This window comes from Gopherus flavomarginatus, chromosome 1 (genome assembly GCF_025201925.1).
Source record: "Gopherus flavomarginatus isolate rGopFla2 chromosome 1, rGopFla2.mat.asm, whole genome shotgun sequence".
In the NCBI taxonomy this organism is placed as follows: Eukaryota; Metazoa; Chordata; order Testudines; family Testudinidae; genus Gopherus; species Gopherus flavomarginatus.
The window spans coordinates 363733883-363754333 of record NC_066617.1 but is presented as its reverse complement, the minus strand read 5'-3'; the positions used below and the strand labels follow the sequence as shown (position 1 = coordinate 363754333).

General features: G+C 49.7%; 1 protein-coding gene across 2 annotated transcripts in view; it reads right to left on the bottom strand.

Annotated features, from left to right (window-relative positions):
• PGM2L1 (phosphoglucomutase 2 like 1) overlaps positions 1-20451 on the bottom strand; it is a 98874-nt gene that overhangs the window by 17972 nt on the left and 60451 nt on the right. For both annotated transcript variants that reach the window (XM_050935915.1, XM_050935975.1), the window contains 6 exons: positions 18335-18419; positions 16260-16343; positions 13855-14048; positions 12014-12203; positions 11739-11836; positions 4645-4825 (listed from right to left, as the gene is read on the bottom strand). In XM_050935915.1, coding sequence (XP_050791872.1) covers positions 4645-4825; positions 11739-11836; positions 12014-12203; positions 13855-14048; positions 16260-16343; positions 18335-18419 — 832 coding nt within the window. The remainder of the gene's footprint in view (positions 1-4644; positions 4826-11738; positions 11837-12013; positions 12204-13854; positions 14049-16259; positions 16344-18334; positions 18420-20451) is intronic.

Sequence of the window (20451 nt, the reverse complement as noted above, 5' to 3'; positions counted from 1 at the left end):
AGCGAACGCATGATAACCCGGTTATCCTTCAGGCTCTGTAGCCTGGGATCAGTTTTCTCTGAGAAGAGACCCTGCCCGTCGAATGGCAGGTCTTGGATCGTGTACTGCAACTCCGGCGGTAGTCCGGAAGCCTGTAGCCACGATATCCGACGCATGGCTACACCCAACGCCAGCGTTCTCGCTGCCGAATCTGCGGCATCTAAGGACGCTTGCAGTGTGGTCCTGGCAACCCTCTTCCCCTCTTCCAGGAGAGCTGAAAATTCCTGGCGTCAGTCCTGGGGAATTAGCTCTGTAAACTTGCCGACAGCCTCCCAGGTGTTGTGGCTGTATCGGCTCAGGAGGGCCTGCTGGTTCGCCACACGGAGCTGAAGGCCTCCCGCGGAGTAAATCTTGCAGCCCAGCAAGTCCATGCGCCTGGCTTCTCTGGATTTTGGCGCAGGAGCTTGCTGGCCGTGGCGCTCCCGCTCGTTGACTGATTGTACCACCAACGAGCAGGGGGCGGGGTGTACGTAGAGGTACTCATACCCCTTGGATGGCACCATATATTTTCTTTCCACTCCGCGAGCTGTGGGTGAAATGGAGGCCGGAGACTGCCATAAGGTGTCTGCCTTTGCCTGGATGGATTTGATGAAGGGGAGGGCCACCCTGGTTGGTGCTTCTGCCGAGAGTATACTGACCACCGGGTCCTCCACTTCAGGGACTTCCTCTACAGGAAGGTTTATATTTTGGGCAACACGCCGCAGAAGGTCCTGATGTGCGTGGAGATCAATCGGCGGGGGCCCTGATGAAGATGTGCCCGCTACCGCCTCATCTGGGGACGAGGAAGAAGATAACCCAAGGAGGAGTGGTTCCTGTACGGAAGCCTCGTCCTGAGGGACCTCCGTCTCTGGGGCATCCTGCTGTGCCAGGGGATGCACAAAGTCTTCCTCCATACCCGAGGGGGGAGGCCGGCTGACTGTAGCCTCTGGTGCATGGTGCTCCGAGTGGCTGGAGCGTGCTGGGCCCAGTGGTTCGCCCTGGGCTTGGTGGTATGCCCAGGGCGTCCAAAAGGACCATCGTGGTGGTCCATGGTCCGGGTGGCCGGCACATCGGAACCCCCGTAGGAGGCGCTGTCCACATGCGAAGAGGCGGACGAGTGACATGAAGGCCATGGAGGAGCTGTCGATGACTGTGCCAGGCCCCTGCGCATAGAGATTTCGTCTCTGTGCGGTGCCGGCGAGCGGTACCGGGAGTCATGGCAGTACCTCGATCTGGACCGGGACCTGCTACCAGCTCACTGCCGGGAGGTCGACCGGTGCCGTGTGCTGCCGTACCAGCAACGGCTGCGGTAGGAACGTCGGTGCCACGATCTGGACCGGTGCCGGGAGTAGTACCACGGCGACAGGGATCTTGATCGGTGCCACGAGTATGACCAGTGCCGCGGGGAGCAGCCCTGGGACTGTGAGCGGCGTCTGGATCTTGATCGGCGCCGCTAAGAGTAGTCCCTCGATCTGGATCGGGACCGATGCTCGGTAGCGCCTGGCGAACGTGGGCGCACCATGGTGGGCTTGCCCATCGACTGGATAACCTGCACCAGCGGTGCCGGGGGTTGGGGCGGCTCGGGCTCTGTCAGGGCGATGAGGTCGTGTGCCACGGAGAAGGTCTCTGGCGTGAAAGGCGTGACAAGGTCAACCGCAGGTCATGCTGGGGAGCTAAGAGGCACCAGACTCAACAGCTCCCGCGAAGCTGGAGTCGACAGTGCGACGACGCTCGGTGCCGCGGCGGATGACGGTGTCAGATGGTCCGATTTGGAAGCACGCTCCGACTGCGGTGCAGTTGTAGGTGTCGCAAGAGTCCTGTGCTTCTTGCTTCTCGGGGAGAGGGAGCGGTGCCGGCTGGGGTGCCGGGCGGGAAAGCGAAGCCTTTGTCGGTGCCGGGTGGTCCGGAGCGGAGGAGACGCTTGGTCCCGGTGCCGGAGTCGGTGCCGAAGATGGGGGAGTCAGCGCTGCCTCCATCAAGAGCTGCTTTAAGCGACTGTCCTGCTCTCTCTTTGTCCGGGGCTTAAATGCCTTGCAGATCCGGCACTTGTCCGCAAGGTGGGACTCGCCTAGGCACTTCAGATAGGAGTCGTGCGGATCTCCTGTGGGCATCGGCCGATGACAGGCCGCACAAGGCTTGAAGCCCGGTGAACCGGGCATGGGCCCCGGTACCGTGGGGAGGAAAAAGGGGCGAACCCCCGATCCTCTAAATATTTACAGAACTACAATTTACTAAATTTAACACTATAACTATAACTACGATGAAAGAACTATATACATGATACTACACAAGAGTGAAACGCTAGGGAGGTGGAGAACAGCTAGCCGTGCTCCACGGTTCCAACGACAGACACGGGCGATAAGAAGGAACTGAGAAGCGGGCGGGCCAGCAGGGGTATATATCAGGCGCCATACCGGTGCCACTCTAGGGGGTGACCTGCTGGCCCACCGAGTGTTGCTAGGGTAAAAAGTCTCCGACGAACGTGCACGTGGCGACCGCACGCCTAATTGGAATGGATATGAGCAAGCACTCGAAGAAGAATTTAGGCTTATTGGCTTGTAATTGTCAGGATCACCTCTGGAGCTTTTTTTAAAATTCAGTGTTATATTACCTATCCTTCCATCATCTGGTACAGAGGCTGATTTAAGCAATAGGTTACATATCAGTTAGTAGTTCTGCAATTTCATATCTGAGTTCCTTCAGAATTCTTGGGTAAGCCATCTGGTCCTGGTGACTGTTTAATTTACCAATTTGTTCCAAAACCTACTCTACAGACACCTCAATCTGGAACAGTTCCAGAGACTTATCACCTAAAAAGAATGGCTGAGGTGTGGGAATCTCCCTCATATCTTTGGCCTTAACTGCAGATGCAAATAATTCATTTAGCTTCTCCGCAACAGCCTTGTTTTCACTGAGTGCTCCTTTAGCACCTCCATCAACCAATGGCCTCACTGACTGGCAAGATTTCTGCTGTACTTAAAGTTTTTGCTGTTCGTTTTTGTCCTTAGCTAGTTGCTCTTCAAATTCTTTCTTGGCCTGCCTTATTATACTTCTACACTTGATTTGCCAGTGTTTATGCTCCTTTCTAAAACTAAGACTAAGATCAATAAGAGATCCCAATTCAAGCTGTTATGTCAATTAACCACATTTAAACCCAGCAAAATCTGTTTAGACTCAGCAAATAAAGAGGCCAACACACTCAGTTTAGACTACGAATCTAAGGCACAGTGTTTCAGAACAGCATTCACTACTGCATATGTAAACAAACAAAAAAATAAATATTTGTAACAGCCCCCCCCCCCCCCAAAAAAGATTTAGCTCTTATGAGGAGCCTGGTGGGACAGGAGCTGGCAAACATGCACAGTAGAAAGCTAAAGTCTTTATAATTCTGTCAGATCTCTTAAAAAGGAGATTAACAGAAGGACCAGTGATAATGATACAGTAGCAGTCCTGGGCGAGAGAAATATTACTCTCTACCTACAAAAAGTGAAAATTCTGTATCATGACTGATATTTAAGGATAAAAATGTCAAACCAGATTAGTTTTTTTAAACTCTTGAAAGAAATTATAAAGACTGGTCATATACGTTTCCTAGAATCAATATTTTCCAGCTCAAAATACAGTATTTAGTAACAGACTCCAGAATTTTCACTAGAGGGCAACAACACTTAAGTTGATTAATAGCACAATAGCAGAATTGTTTTATATATTTTTTAGGTTTTTTTTTTGCTCTTCATTGTTTGGAAAAATTGATAGAAAAAACCTTCCAGGGTTTTCATATGGTCTCAACTGATAACTGTATTAAAACAAGACCTGAATCTTATTTAGTATATTATGTCAAACATGGTTTTTATGTGCTTGTATCACCTGCTGATATTCACAGAGCTCTAGAATCTGAGCAAGATCCATTGTTGGTGTAGGATCTACAAGAAAAAGTTCCCTTCACAGCACCCTCACATTTTTTTATTTAGTCCTTGAGGAAGTAACACAAAATAAAAGGTATTTACAGTGTAGAAGATTTCTGATCAAGTTATGACAATTTTTAACTAAAATCTAGTTCAAAAATCTCACGTGCCAAATTAAATACAAGTACTATTCAAGTCAAGTAGGTTTCATGTCATAGATCTAAGGAAGCAACAGTTTTTGCAGTATGCACTCTGGAAATGCTACAGCTTCTCTCCTTCACCCGACACAACCAAAAGGGATTCCCCTCCTCAAGGCAAAGCTTTGAGTTTAGACCCATTTTAGGACACTGGACCTAAAAAATTAACCTTGCAATTCTTTAAGGCTAGGGGGTACCACATTGCCTCACAAGACCATCTCCCAGCTCTTCATAGACAGACATTACAGTCTGCATATTCTGCAACATGGATTAGCAGGCACAGCACATGCTAATCTGCAAGGTAAACAAATGAGATCTAACGGGTAAACTGGCAGTGACAAAAGAAACATTGAGTAAAAATCCTCCACCAACAGTAGCAAAGAATAATTTGTGTCTGAACTTTTTTGGAGGTGGGGGTAATGAGGCGACACAAAAACCTGTGGCAATCAGTTATGATAGCAATGGCTATTATATTCTTCCTGAATACAACACCTGGGATAACAACACACATGAGCCACTCTTACTTCAAAGTGAAATCCTTCTTTAAGTGCAATCGCCTTCAGAATTTTGGAGGAGACTGTGGTTGCTAACATGTAAACGTTCTTCACATCAGCTTCTTTGGAACTGTTCGCCTTCCAGCTCCTGAACATCCACCATCCAAACAAAGCAGCCAGCTCATTGCCGGTGAACACTTTCCAACGACCACTGCAAACAGAATGGAAACAACATCAAACAGTTCCTTCAAGTTTCTCAGGAGCATGCATTAAGATTCAAAGACTGTACAACATAATTCTGCAACCAGTGGAACAGTGAACAATTGAATAGGTCATTCTACCCTGAAAAGCAGCTCCATGAACAGCACACTAACAGGGCTCTGTTACCCTGTCTCAGCATTCCCAGACCAAATTTGCTGTTTACAAGTAAAAAAGTGTTGTCTCTGTTACCAGCCCTTCAAGCAAGATAAATGAACCAGAAAGAACCTATCACCAATAATAATGTATCGGCAATTCACACTCCACCCTTAATTACACCTGTGCAATCCCTTTGTCTTCAATAGGGTTTCACAAGCGAAGGGGCGCCCAGGATTTGGTCCCGCTGTTGGAACAAAGTTAACAATTCTGTTGAGAATTCAAGCATATTAAATAGCATCCATCTCACTCTCCCGTAGCTGTATTGATTCAGCATGGCATGCAGGAGTCAAAAGGTAGTAAAAGTATATGGCCATCAAAGGTGCTATGCTTACAATCACTTTTCATGACAGATCTCTAGTGAAAGGATTTAATTAATCTTGCATAAAATGCATCACAGACACAAATGTAAGAAAAAAAAAGAAGACTAAAAAAATCTCAATATGATCAAATGTCATGTTGTTAGGGATGGTGGAATAACGTGGCAAATCTAAGTGACAATCAGCATAAGAGGATGGAGCCGTTAGTTCTTCTTCGAGTGATTGCTCACATCCATTCTAGTTAGGTGGGCGCGCCGTGCGTGCACGTTCGTCGGAAACTTTTTACCCTAGCAACTCCAGTGGGCCGGCAGGTCGCCCCCTGGAGTGGCGCCGCCATGGCGCTCAATATATATCCCTGCCGGCCCACCCGCTCCTCAGTTCCTTCTTACCGCCGTGTCGGTCGTTGGAACTGTGGAGCGCGGCATAGCTGTCCTCCACGTCCCTAGCTCTCCTTGTAATCTCTAGTTATCTCTCGTTATTGTTATAGTTGTTAGTTCGATTGTTAAGTATAGATAGTAGTAATTAAGTGTAAATAGTGTAGTAAATAGTTGTTCGCCGGGGGCTCTAGCCCTTCCCGGCACCGGGCTCATGCCTGGTTCGCCGGGCTTCAAGCAGTGTGCGGCCTGCAAGAAGCCTATGCCTACCAGCGACCCCCAAGACGCGTGCCTGAAGTGCCTGGGGGAATCGCACAGATCGGACAAGTGCCGCATCTGCAAGGCTTTTAAGCCAAGAACAAAAGAGGAGAGAGATCAAAGACTCCGGACTCTCCTTATGGAGGCGGCACTTGACCCGGCGGCTTCGCAGGCCGTGATCTCGCCGCCGGCACCGGATCGTACCGGCACCGGAAAGACTCCCCGGCACCGACCTTCTCCGGCACCGGGTGCAGAACCAAGACCGTCAGCGTCTGCCGCTCCGGCCAGGCAGACCCGACTGGAGCGCCCGGCCTCAGCATCGGCCGCGGCGCCGCCGGCACCATCGACTCCGGGCCCGGCGGGTCCGTCGAGTCCGGTGCCGCCAAGCTCCCCCATAAGGTCTGGGGTTGAGATATTGGTCCCATCCACGCCGGAGACCTTCGCCTCGGCACGGGACCTCATTGCCTTGACAGAGCCTACTCAGCTGCCACCCCCGGTACCTCCGGTGCGGGTCGCATCCAGAGGCAAGCCCATGATGTCGGCACCGTCTCGGGACTCGCGCTCGCGGTCCAGGTCCCGACGTCACGGCAGGTCGAGATCTCATCGCCGCTCGCAGTCCCGGCACCGCTCCCCTCGGCGGTACCGGTCGCACTCGCAGCACCGGTCGACCTCAAGGCGATCGCGGTCGGACTCCAGCCGCCGATACCGGCGCCGTGACTCCAGGAACCAGTCCCGCCGTCACTCGCCGCACCGGTCGACCTCCCGGCACCGAGCTGGTGGCAGGTCCCGGTCCCGGTCGACCTCCCGGCACCGAGCTGGTGGCAGGTCCCGATCCCGGCACCGAAGCGGCGGCCGGTACCGGTCCAGATCCCGGCACCGAGACAGAACCCGGTCCCGGTCCCGGCACCGATATGACTCCCGGTACCGATCCCCGGCACCGAGAAGATCGTCGCTGCCGACCCGCGCAGACCCTTACCAGCCAGGGTCGGCCCCGCCGTGGCCTTCTAGACAGCCGTCGGTCTCCTCACAAACGGACAGTGGGTATGCGCTGGGCACCGACCGGCAGGCGGCGCTCTTTCAGGACCCGCCACAACACGACCAAGGCCCGCAGCAGTGGGAGTTTTGGACCCCATGGGCATACCATCAAGCCCAGGGCCCCCAACAGCTTCCTGCTAGGCCTGCGACGGCGGAGCACAGGGTGCCGGAAGCCTCGTTGTCTCGCCCCCCTCCCTCCCCGGATGGAGAGGAAGGGTCCAAGCAGCAAGACTCCGCTCTGGCTCCTGAGACAGAGGCGAGGGCCGAGGGGGACCCCCCATTGGACACTTGCTTGCCGGGGGTCTCCTCATCCTCCTCCCCTGATGAAGCGGTGGCTGGCACCTCCTCCAGTAGCCCCCCCCCCCGCTGGATCTCAGGGCGCACCAAGACCTCCTCAGGCGAGTAGCTCAGAATCTGAGCCTACAAGCCGAGGAGGTCTCGGAGATCGAGGATCCGATTGTTACCATCCTCTCATCGGATGCTCCCACCAGGGTCGCCCTACCCTTCATAAGGACCATCCAGGCCAACGCCAATACTATCTGGCAGTCACCGGCCTCCATCCCCCCTACGGCGAGGGGCGTCGAGAGGAAGTACATGGCCCCCTCTAAAGGCTATGAGTACCTCCATATCCACCCGATACCGGGTTCCCTGGTGGTACAGTCAGTAAATGACAGAGAGCGTCATGGGCAGGAAGCTCCAGCCCCCAAATCCAGGGAGGCCAGGCGAATGGACCTCCTTGGACGCAAAGTATACTCGGCTGGAGCGCTGCAGCTCAGGGTTTCGAACCAACAAGCCCTGCTCAGCAGGTACGCTTTCAACTCATGGGTGGCAGCGGACAAATTTAAAGAGCTGCTGCCGCAAGACGCCCGCCAGGAATTTGCAGCCATCCTGGATGAGGGCAAGAAGGTTGCTCGTACATCATTGCAAGCTTCTTTGGACGCTGCAGACTCGGCTGCCCGCACCCTCGCTTCGGGGGTAACGATGCGCCGTATCTCCTGGCTGCAGGTCTCTGGCCTTCCTCCAGAGCTCCAACATACCATCCAGGACCTCGCGTTCGAAGGCCAGGGCCTGTTTTCCGAAAAGACAGACCCCAGACTTAAGAGTCTAAAGGACAATCGGGTCATTATGCGCTCCCTCGGGATGCACACACCGGGAACGCAGCGCAGACCCTTCCGGCCTCAGCAGCAGCGCAGGCCATATTCCCAGTTCCGCCAACGGCAGGACCTTAATAGGCGCCGTGGCAGGAATGGAAGGCGCAGGCATTCGGGGAACCAAGGGGGGCAGAACCAAGGCTCCTCTAAGCCCCCGCCTGGACCCAAGCCTTCATTTTGAAGGTGCGCCCGAGGGCGCAGTAACAGTTTCCCCCACAGATCCTTCCCCCCGTTTTCCAACCGCCTTTCGTTTTTCCTCCCGGCGTGGACCCAAATAACATCGGACCGCTGGGTCTTACGCACAGTACAGTCGGGATACCGCCTGCAGTTTGCATCATTTCCTCCTTCCCGCCCCCCTTCCTCGTCCCTCTTCAGGGACCCCTCTCACGAGCAATTCCTTCGGCAGGAGGTACAGACACTCCTCAGCAAAGGAGCTATAGAGGCGGTTCCGGAAAACGAGAAAGGCAGGGGGTTTTATTCCCGTTACTTTCTGATCCCCAAGGCCAAGGGAGACCTCAGGCCTATCCTCGACTTGCGAGAGCTCAACAAGTACCTGGTGAAGTTGAAGTTCCGCATGGTATCCCTGGGGACCATTATCCCATCCCTGGATCCGGGAGACTGGTACGCCGCCCTCGACATGCAGGACGCTTATTTTCACATTGCCATTTGGCCACACCACAGACGTTTCCTTCGTTTCGTGGTGGGCCCCCTTCACTACCAATTGGCAGTCCTCCCATTTGGCCTTTCTACGGCCCCGAGAGTATTTACAAAATGCATGGCAGTTGTTGTGGCACATCTTCGACGCAGTCGTATCCACGTGTTCCCTTACCTAGACGATTGGTTAATTCGGGGCACGTCGGAACGGCAAGTTTGCAGCCATGTCCGCGTGATCACCGGCCTGTTTGCTACTTTGGGCCTCTTGATCAACATGGACAAGTCCACCCTGATTCCCACACAGAGGGTGGAGTTCATCGGGGCCGTCCTGGACGCCACCGTGGCCAGGGCTCTTCTGCCGTTGCTGAGGTTCCAGGCATTGTCGGCGATCGTTCAACGACTGCGGGCAGCCCCCTTGACATCAGTGCGGACATGTCTAGCCCTGTTAGGCCACATGGCAGCATGCACGTTCGTGACCGGTTATGCTCGGCTCCGCATGAGGCCCCTCCAGTTGTGGCTCATCGAACATTACCGGCCGGCAAGGCAGCCACTAGACATGCTGATCACGATCCCCCAAGGGGTGTTAGATTCTCTCGACTGGTGGCTAGACCAGTCCGTACTGTGTGCGGGGCTCCCTTTCCACCCACCCCAGCCCTCGGTGTCCCTGACAACGGATGCCTCAGATCTAGGCTGGGGGGCCCACCTGGGAACCCTGAGAACGCAGGGCCTGTGGTCCCCGCAGGAGGTGAGGTTGCACATCAACATGCGGGAGTTGAGAGCGGTCCGCCTTGCTTGTCAAACGTTCTGCCATCAGCTTCAAGGTCGTTGTGTCGCGGTGTTTACCGACAACACGACGACCATGTACTAGGTCAACAAGCAGGGCGGCACCAGGTCCTCTCCCCTGTGTCACGAGGCGATGCGACTCTGGGACTTTTGTGTAGCCCATTCCATTCACCTCATGGCTTCCTTCCTCCCCGGAGTACGGAACACGCTGGCGGATCGCTTGAGCAGATCCTTCCTATCGCACGAGTGGTCCCTTCGCCCGGACGTCGCTCTCTCCATCTTCCAGAGGTGGGGTTATCCCCGTGTGGACCTCTTCGCGTCCGGGGGGAACAAGAAGTGCCAGGCGTTCTGCTCCTTTCAGGGCAGGGAGCCCAGGTCGATAGCGGATGCCTTCCTTATTCCGTGGTCGACCCACTTGTACTACGCGTTTCCCCCGTTTCCTCTGGTTCACAAGGTCCTTCTGAAGGTGCGCAGGGACAGGGCTCGCGTGATCATGGTAGCCCCGGCGTGGCCCAGGCAGCATTGGTACCCCATGCTGTTGGACCTGGCCATAGCCGACCCAGTTCCCCTGCCCCTTCACCCGGACCTGATTACCCAGGAGCATGGGACCCTCTGCCACCCGGACCTGCAGTCGCTGCACCTAGCGGCATGGTTCCTGCGTGGCTGACCGGCTCTGCACTGCGCTGCTCCACACCGGTGAGGGAGGTGCTTTTGGGCAGCAGGAAGCCTTCCACGAGAGCGACATACTCGGCCAAGTGGAAGCGTTTCTCCTGTTGGTGCGTGGACAGAGATCTCCGCCCTATGGAAGTTTCGGTGGCCAATATCTTAGACTACGTTTGGTCCCTCAAACAGCAGGGTCTGGCGATATCGTCGTTGCGGGTCCACCTGGCAGCTATCTCCACCTTTCACCCGGGTGCGGATGGTCGCTCTGTTTTTTCTCACCCGACGGTGTCTAGATTCCTTAAGGGACTGGAACGTTTATACCCTAACGTCCGACTCCCTGCTCCAACCTGGGATCTTAACCTGGTGTTGTCTCGGCTCATGGGGCCCCCCTTTGAGCCGTTAGCTACTTGCTCCCTGCTTTACCTCTCTTGGAAGACTGCCTTTTTAGTAGCTATCACCTCAGCTAGGCGGGTGTCGGAACTCCGGGCTCTTGTGGCAGACCCCCCGTATACAGTCTTCCACAAAGATAAGGTGCAGCTGAGGCCACACCCTGCCTTTCTCCCCAAGGTAGTCTCGACCTTCCACATCAACCAAGAGATATTCCTTCCGGTCTTTTTCCCGAAACCTCACTCTTCAGGCAGGGAGCAGCAGCTCCACTCGCTTGATGTCCGTAGGGCTCTCGCGTTCTATGTGGAGAGGACCAAACCCTTCCGCAAATCCCCCCAGCTTTTCGTGGCGGTTGCGGACCGCATGAAGGGGCTTCCTATCTCCTCCCAGAGGTTATCCTCATGGGTAACGTCCTGTATCAGGACCTGCTATGACTTGGCCCACGTCCCTACGGGCCAGGTGACTGCGCATTCTACCAGGGCGCAGGCGTCGTCGCTGGCTTTCCTCGCCCGTGTGCCCATCCAGGAAATCTGTCGGGCAGCGACCTGGTCATCGGTCCACACTTTTGCTTCCCACTACGCCCTGGTCCAGCAGTCAAGAGAGGATGCGGCCTTCGGATCTGCAGTGCTCCATGCCGCTACTTCTCACTCCGACCCCACCGCCTAGGTATGGCTTGGGATTCACCTAACTGGAATGGATGTGAGCAATCACTCGAAGAAGAAAAGACGGTTACTCACCTTTGTAACTGTTGTTCTTCGAGATGTGTTGCTCACATCCATTCCACACCCGCCCTCCTTCCCCACTGTCGGAGTAGCCGGCAAGAAGGAACTGAGGAGCGGGTGGGCCGGCAGGGATATATATTGAGCGCCATGGCGGCGCCACTCCAGGGGGCGACCTGCCGGCCCACTGGAGTTGCTAGGGTAAAAAGTTTCCGACGAACGTGCACGCGCGGCGCGCACACCTAACTCGAATGGATGTGAGCAACACATCTCGAAGAACAACAGTTACAAAGGTGAGTAACCGTCTTTTCCCCTTCCCTCTCTTCTCTCAAAGGCAAGGTTAAAAAGAAAAGTCTCATTTCTTACTTCTCTTGTAGTTCTGCCACCGCCAATCTGTCTGCATCGGGATCAGTGGCCACCACCACCCTAGCGCTTTCTTTCTCTGCAAGCCTCAGAGACAACTCCTGAAAAAGGTGATTGAGCCATTATATGCAGATAGTCAAATTCATTTGTAGTCCTCAAGTGTATTAACTCTGCTGAAATTCCACACACCCAGGTCTCTAACTTTATTACATTAACATTTCAAAACAAGTGGAAACCCAACTGAAAAACAAAAGTGACAGAACTAAAGAAATAAATACCAGCACAGATTCTCCTTCTTCAGGATTTGGACATTTAACGGTAGAAAAATCTGGATCTGGATCCTTTTGTTCTGGTACTGGAATGGGAGGCTTAAAGCCAAATGCTTTAAAAGCCAACTGGACATAGTCATGTCCAACGCCATGGAAAGATGTATGGATGAATTTCAAGTTGGTCTTTGTGTTCAGTTCCCTGAAAAAGAAAAAGCAGCCTTCAATTAACATTATAGGTTATTTCTCAAAATGCTGTGACATGGTGAAATGCCAAGACAATGTGACTGAAGTTTACAATAAAGCTGCCTTTCTGCAGATGTCTAATGTGTCGTCAAAGAAAGTGTGAAAAAGGAAAGTTTCAACTGTAGGCATTCAATAAAGATTGCTGTCTCGATTCTTCCTCACTCTGGAAACTTGGATCTTTACTCTACCTCTGCTGCTTGGAAGTTCCTAAAAATGAGACCTTTACTCCCCTCTGCATCAGACTCATGCTCTTTATCCGAAAGAGTGATCAGCCTGCTGTGCACGGCAAAAGCAGAAGGCAAGGGCTAAATCACCTAGTTTAAGGTAATGAAATCACCTACATACAGGGCATAAAAACGTATCACAGAAAAGATGTATAAAATCCCCTATTTTAGTCCATCCTTTACCCCCACTCCAACTTGATTGCATATAGTACTTTTCCAACCCTTATTTTTGAAGTTTGACCTACATTTGTCATGCTGGTCTGTCATAAACAGATAAGTAAGAGTTAATAGAACAGAAGTACTTCAGATCTCTTTTGCCTGTAAAGGGTTAACAAAATCAGTGAGCCTGGCTGTCACCTGACCAGAGAACCAATCAGGGGACAGAATACTTTCAAAATTTGAGGGAGGGAAGTTTTGTGTGTGCTGTTAGTGTTTGGTGGTTGTTCTCTCTGGGTTCTGAGAGGGACCAGACGTGCAACCAGGTTTCTCTCCAATCTCTCCAATACAGGCTCTTATGTGCTCAGAATAGTGAGTACTAGGTAGATAAAGCGAGTTAGGCTTATGTTTGTTTTCTTTATTTGCAAATGTGTATTTGGCTGGGAGGAGTTCAAATGTGTATTTGGCTGGAAGGAGTTCAAATGTATATTTGGCTGGAAGGATTTTAATTTGTACTTGTATACTTAGGCTGGGAGGGTATTCCCAGTGTCTATAGCTGAAAGACCCTGTAACATATTCCATCTTAAATTTACAAAGATAATTTTTACTGTTTTTTCTTTCTTTAATTAAAAGCTTTTCTTGTTTAAGAACCTGATTGTTTTTTATTCTGGTGAGACCCCAGGGGACTGGGTCTGGATCCACCAGAGAATTGGTGCGGAGAAAGGAGGAAAGGGAGAGAGAAAGATTAATTTTCTCTCTGTGTTAGGATTACTTTCTCTCTCAGGGAGAATCTGGGAGGTGGAGGGAGAAGGAGGGGGGAAAGGTGGATTTTCCTCTCTGTTTTAAGATTCAAGGAGTTTGAATGACAGTAATCTTCCAGGGTAACCCAGGGTGAGGAAGCCTGGGAGAGGCAACGGTGAGGGAAAGGGTTTACTTTCCTTGTGTTAAGATCCAGAGGGACTGGGTCTTGGGGGTCCCCGGGCAAGGTTTCGGGGGTACCAGAGTGTACCAGGCACTGGAATTCCTGGCTGGTGGCAGCGCTACAAGTACTAAGCTGGTAATTGAGCTTAGAGGAATTCATGTTAGTACCCCATCTTTTGGACGCTAAGGTTCAGAGTGAGGAATTATACCATGACATGGTCAGAAACCATTACACTTTGACAAGTTTGTGAACTGAACCCTACATTAGAGTGTGGGAGTTATGTTATATTCTTCTCATTACAGCACCTGTGATAGCAGATCTTTTTCAGGTCTTCCATATAGATTTTAGAAATTTCCTCCAGAGGATCTCGTGTAAGAGGACTGGTGTCTACTAGATTCTCATTCCAGGAACCATTCCATGGTTCAACACATTCTTCTATACATTTCAGGATCTCTTTGTCATGGGGAGATGTGATCTGAGCTCCATTTTCCCAATAAACCTGGCATAAAAAAAACTGACACTTAGAACTGCATGTTATATGGACGAGACTGACCCTTTATAAAGCCACATGATCTTATGGTTACATAAGGTCCTATAGTAAGCAAGAAACTTGTAGCAAAGAACAGTATCAGACTGGTTTAGCTCTCCGGAACCTTTTTTGGGATCACTCAGGCCAAAGTTTTAAGTATCTAACTTTAGATATGTAAAGTCATAATTAGGTGGCCTGATTTCAGAGTTGTTGAGCACCCAGCCCCCGCTACAATCAGACTATGAATGCCTAAAGTCAGGTACCCATGTTTTAAAATATTAACCTCAAAAGTCCTACATGAAGAAAACCAACCACCACTTATAAAATCCTACTTCCTTTAAAAAAACCAAACCTCTCCAACTCCCAGCCCCATTTTTAGATTAGAAATGAATGGGATCAAGATAGACAAGCAACATGCAAGATGTGATGCTTTGTTCCATAACTGCATCCAGTTGAAGGGTCACACAGTCATCCAAGCAAGTCAAATCCTCAAAAATTGCTGACACAAGTAGCTGCTCTTTGTACCACACATGTGAATGCAGTGGGAGCATAAAACAAAAAGCAACTGGGAAGTCCAAGGACAAGGAGCCTGGGTGATGAGATAGATACAATACAGGTCTACTTCTTCTGGAAAAAAAGCAAATCAAGGACTTCACATGGACAGCAGCACTGAGGCCAACACCCCAATGCTGACTTCAAAATAAGAGTTGAATTGCTCCATGCAACTCCTGCTCACTATCTTGTGTATTAAGTTTTTCAAAGGTTAAATGCATGTTTTTAAATGTACAGTCAAGTTAAAACCCTCACATGTTGGGCAGGCTTCCATAAAGAATTACAAAAAGAGGAAATACAGCATGTGTTGTTTAAGCAATATGTAATATTGTGGCTGATTACATTGCTCCAAATTAACCCAAAGATAGAAGTGACAAATGGAGCCACCATTTAAACAGAACAGACTCTCAAAGTAACTCCAGTAAACAAGGTATTTTTAAGTAAGTCTTCACGGTACTGATTTTTTTATGGCTACGTTCTAGACAAATTTCTCTAAGAAAGGTTGGGCTCAGTTCTAACCTCATTTTCAGACTACCAGCTTGGGGAAGGAAGGTACTGTCCTTCAGACGTTACTTCAGCTCCTTGATTAATCTGAATGGCATAGGAACAGAGTTGCAAACTTCCTCTTCATCTGTATTCAAGACCTATAGTGGACTTGAAATGGAAACTTCCTTGCTTCTGTTTTCAGAAAACTAGGGGTATAATTCAGAAGCCAATAAAATAGAGCAAACAATTTTGCGAAATTATTTTTCCTTCTAATGGGTATAGATAGAAAAACTCCAGAAGAAGCCATATAATTTTGATTGATAGATTAGATAGATGTTTACAAACTGCCAGTTGCTGTAGCATCTAAGTGTTTCTCAAATGCAGCTACCGGGGCCTTTTCTTGCAGCCTGGGCTGCAAGGCGGGCACAAAGCAGTGGCCCTGGTCCCAGGGCCATCAGCAGCAGTTGGGCCCTGCCCCCCTCCAGAGACACAAACACTGGAGGTGCAGGCAGCTGGTGAATTCCCCACTTTCCTGGCGGTAGAGGAGGCAGACTTCGGCCACGGGCTTCAGGCACCCTCCGTGCACTGGTAGGCTCTGGTTCCAGGCTCTGGCCCCAGGCTAACCACCCTGCCATCATCCCTGGGCCCCACTGCCTCCCTGCCCACCTTCCTATCCAGGGCTCAATTTGTCCCAGGACTTGCCGGGGCTGAGTAAGTCTGCTGTGAAATGTGATATTAACAAACTTACAAAGATCACTTTTCACAGCAGAAGACTTACCAGCTAGCAAGTCTTAGAAGAAAAAAAAGAAGTGCAACCTAAAAAGCAAAAGAAACAATAATAAAAAGACAAGAACATGCAAAGCACCTTATTTGTGTTTCTATTCTGATCTGAAAAAACCCTACATAAATAGATTACAATGATTTGAACATGTGTATATTTATGTGTTTTTCCTGAAGTTAATTAAGAATTTTAGGAAAAATTGTCAGCGTGGCCACCAGCAAGTGTTGGTGGCCACACTCCGATGCCATCAAAAATGTGTTGTGAGAACCTTGATCAAGGGGACATACAGTGTATACTTGGTAAATCAACTTATCTGTCACAAATTTGGAGAGAAAGAAAAAAAAAAAGCAGCACAGACTTACCTTGTATCCATTGTCCTCCTTACGGTTATGGGAGGCTGTGATCATCACACCAGCTGCAGCTTTGAGCTGCCGAACGGCATAGGGCTGAAAGATGAAAGTAATTCAAGTTCACTACTTCTGAGCAGACAAACATATATATATATATATATATATAAATAAATAAAGGTGTAACGTCAGTTAAGGGATAAGTAATACAGGTTCTTAAAATTTCACAAGCTGATTTCAAAGGTATCATTTGAACAGTCAGACAATGAGCACACTGTGCCCTGTTATCAGCAATGGGTTGTGCGAGAAAAAGCATGATCAGAGTTACTCTGCTAAATTAACATTCCCATAATAAACTTCCAAAACAGAATCTCCCGGAGGTACTCCCAGGCACAAAACTTTTTAACGGTTTATGGTGAAGAAAAGCCTCCACTTAGATTGCACATATTGGAGGAGGACAGAAAAAACTTGAGCAACTATCAAGAAGTCAAAAACCATTCCTATCCATGAAGGACTTCACCAAAATATTTGGTAAGCTAATAAATACAGCTAAAAAGAGATTTTAAAAAAAGTTATAGAAAGAAAAATCACAATCCAGAAGGCAGAGAAACCATCCATCATGGATCAATAGTAATTTTGTTCTTCAATATGGAGGAATTGATTCAGAGGTGCTCAAACTGTGGTCCGCAGTATTCAGGTGGTCCATGGATAGTTTCCTCTAAGGTGTGCACCTGGGCAGCTGCACATGAGAGAATAAAGGGCCACTCACCTTATTAGTGGAGCTACACAGGCGTGGCTCCACTAATTAGATGCCTGCACCCTGGAGAAGATGCAGAAGATGCACATGTAAGGTGAGGTGGTGGCCTTGGGGTATAGAGAATAGGTGGGAGGGGGAAGTGGCATGAGAAGGGGGGGGGGGAAAATGTGGGATATGCAGGGCTGCAGCGACCAGAGAAAGAGGCAACTTTCCCAAGCTCCAGGGCTGCGGCTGCTGGGGAGACTCCCTCCTTCCCAGCCCCAGCCTGGAGGCTGCCACGGCTGGGGAGAGAGGGCACATCCATTGCATTAGAAAGGTAAGCCTACTGATATTAAAATATGGAGTTGTGTGCTTTTATTTGTACAACAAAAAAACTTCATTCTTAAGGTTTTTTTATATAGTGCTTTTATCCAAAGCGCTTTAGAATAGTTAGCTAATGGTACAAACAACATTTGGAAAGATCACTAAGTGGTCCTTCAAGACCCTCAGCAATTTTCAAGTGGTCCGGGGGAAAAAAGAAAAAAAGTTTGAGAACCGCTGAATGAACTGATAATACCAAGGTTGTAGATGCTTGTGGTTGCAGCCACCTGTGTAACCTAAATTCAATATACTAGGAATGGAGTTCATAAAAAACACACTAGCAAAATTCAGACACTGAGAAACCTAATGGGAATATTTCTTCCCATAGTACCAGTCATGCCCACAAACTAGGGCCCAGTCACTAAAGCAGGCTCATTACATTACAAATACTGATCCAAGTGGAAGCCCCAGTGCAGAAGATATTTAGAAGTTTAAAATGAAGGATTGTTCTCTGCAGTGTATTTTTCATTTCCTTTACCAACCCCTGGGAAGAGTCTACAGGTCCCAATCCTGCAAATGCTCAAACACAAGTAGACCTATTGATCTCACAGAACTACTTACGTGTGCAATAATTTGTACAATAAAAAGGAAAGGTATAAGGGACCTGTTTTCCCATCTTGAATTTTCCTCCAGGGCAGATTGGCAGAGGCCCGGGAGGGGTGGGGAGGGAGTTGCCTTCCTCTGCAGCGGGAGGCACTTGCTGGAGGATTCTCTGCACCTTGAAGTCTTTAAGCCATGATTTGAAGACTTCAATAGGGGCTTGTTACAGGAGTGGGTGGGTGAGATTCTGTGGCCTGTTTTGTGCAGGAGATCAGACTAGATGATCATAATGGTCCCTTCTGACCTTAAAGTCTATTCTTTGATATACATTCTGGAATTCTTACAAGAAAAATATATAGCTAAAATTAAGAGGACAGCCTTGATGAAATGCTAAAAACATTAGCTGTGACAGAATGAAGTGTAAAAGACTTACCACAAAGGGCGTAGGTACGTATTTTGAAAACAAGTATACAGGTACACCTTTCGCAAGCAGGACTGCTGCAGTAAGCTTTGCAAGTCTATTGAACAGGAAAAATATTCAGTGAATCCTATTATCCACAATACTGTTCTAAAAGCCCCAATCCAAAGAACAAGTACTTTTTCTTGCCTTCTCTCAAGATGTTCTTATTATAGAATCATAGAAATGTAGGGCTGGAAGGGACCTTGAAAGGTCATCTAGTCCAGCCCCCTGTACTGGGGCAGGACCAAGTATACCTAGCTAACCCCGACAGGTGCTTTGTCTAACCTGTTTTTAAAAATCTCAAATGACAGTGAGTGTCTAAGGAGCTGCTAGAGACACAAGGCAGGTGGGGTAATATATCTTATCGGATCAGCTTCTGTTGGTGAAAGAAACCAGCTTTTGAGCTTATACAGAGGTCTTCTTAAGGTCTGGGAAAGGTACTGTCACAGCTAAACACAAGGTAGAACAGATTGTTTCACATAAGAATTAAGGTGAAGTGGGCAGTTAACACCTCAAAAAGACATAAGAGGGTTGGTTAGTAGGTTACAGATTGTAGTAATAAACCATTCATCCAGTATCAGAGGGGTAGCCATGTTAGTCTGGATCTGTAAAAAGCAACAAAAGAGTCCTGTGGCACCTTAAAGACTAACAGATGTATTGGAGCATAAGTTTTCGTGGGGGAATGCCCACTTTGTCTGACAAAGTGGGCATTCACCCATGAAAGCTTATGCTCCAAATACATCTGTTAGTCTTTAAGGTGCCACAGGACTCTTTGTTGCATTCATCCAGTGTCTTTATTCAGCTGATGACTATTCTTGTCTAGCAAAGTTATGAATTTAAGCTCCCAGGCTTAAATTTTGAAGGTGTTGTGAAGGTTTATTTTGATGAGGAGGACGGATAGGTCAGATATAGAGTGATCATTTTGTGACATTTGTTCACCCACAGGTGATATGGTGCTTTTGTCTTAACACTTTTCAGTGTGAGTTCATTCGAAAAAGTACTTGTCTGGTTTCACCCACATAGTTGCTGTTGGGGCATTTAGTGCACTGGATGAGATATACTATGTTGTGAAAGACATGTGAAGGACTCATGGATCTTGAAAGGTGTGTTGGGGGGGTGGGGGGGAAGAGAGAATTGATTGTTGTAGGAATGGAGATATGTCTACAGGTTTTGCATCTGTTCTGTCACTGTCTAATGCCACTTTGAGATGACGTGTCTCAGCCTGCAGGGAGCTTGCTTCTGATGAGCTTAACAAGGTTGGGGGTGTGTGTGTGTGGGGGGGTGTTGACTGAAGGCCACAAAAGAGGATTTGAGAAAGATTTCTTTCAGGATGTGGTCATCACCAAGTATGGGCTGCAACTCTTTGATGACACCCCCTGTATGTGTTCCTGTGTGGGGTGGTAGGTGACAACTCAGAGCATAGGCGCTGGCTCCGTGGGTGCTCTGGGGCTGGAGCACCCACGGGGAAAAATTAATGGGTGCCCTGCACCCACCAGCAGCCAAGCTCCCCCACGCCGTGCCCCACCTCCCCCTTCAGCACACCACATCCTTGCTTCTCCATCTACTTCCCAGTGCTTCCTGCCTTGCCGCTGCCAAACAGCTGTTTGGCGGCGTGCTGGGGGGAGGGGGAGAAGCAGGAACGTGGCACGCACGGGGAGGAGGCGGGGAGGAGATGGTTCTGGAGCGGGGATTTGGGGAAGGTGTTGGAATGTAGGTGGAAGGGGGCGGGGGCAGAGAGGGGTTGAGCACCCATCAGCGGGAGCAGAAGTCGGTGCCTATGACTCAGAAGGATGTCGTCTGAGGTTCCCATAGACTATTTGGGTGGCCTGTTCCATGATGCTGCTATCTACTTCTCTAGCACAGTGTCCTCGTGTGAGGGGGTCCTAGGGTGCAACCTTGATTGCAGGACCACCGATGTCCTCCAAACCCACCAAGCTGGGTTGTCCCGCTCACTGTGATGCTGATGTCAAGCTACAAACTTCTGAAAGGCACTACACTTACACAGACATCCACAGGCAGGGACACACCCAACTACTGCATTACAGGAATGATCTCACAGCCACTCATGAACCAATAGGGAGGTGCCAGCC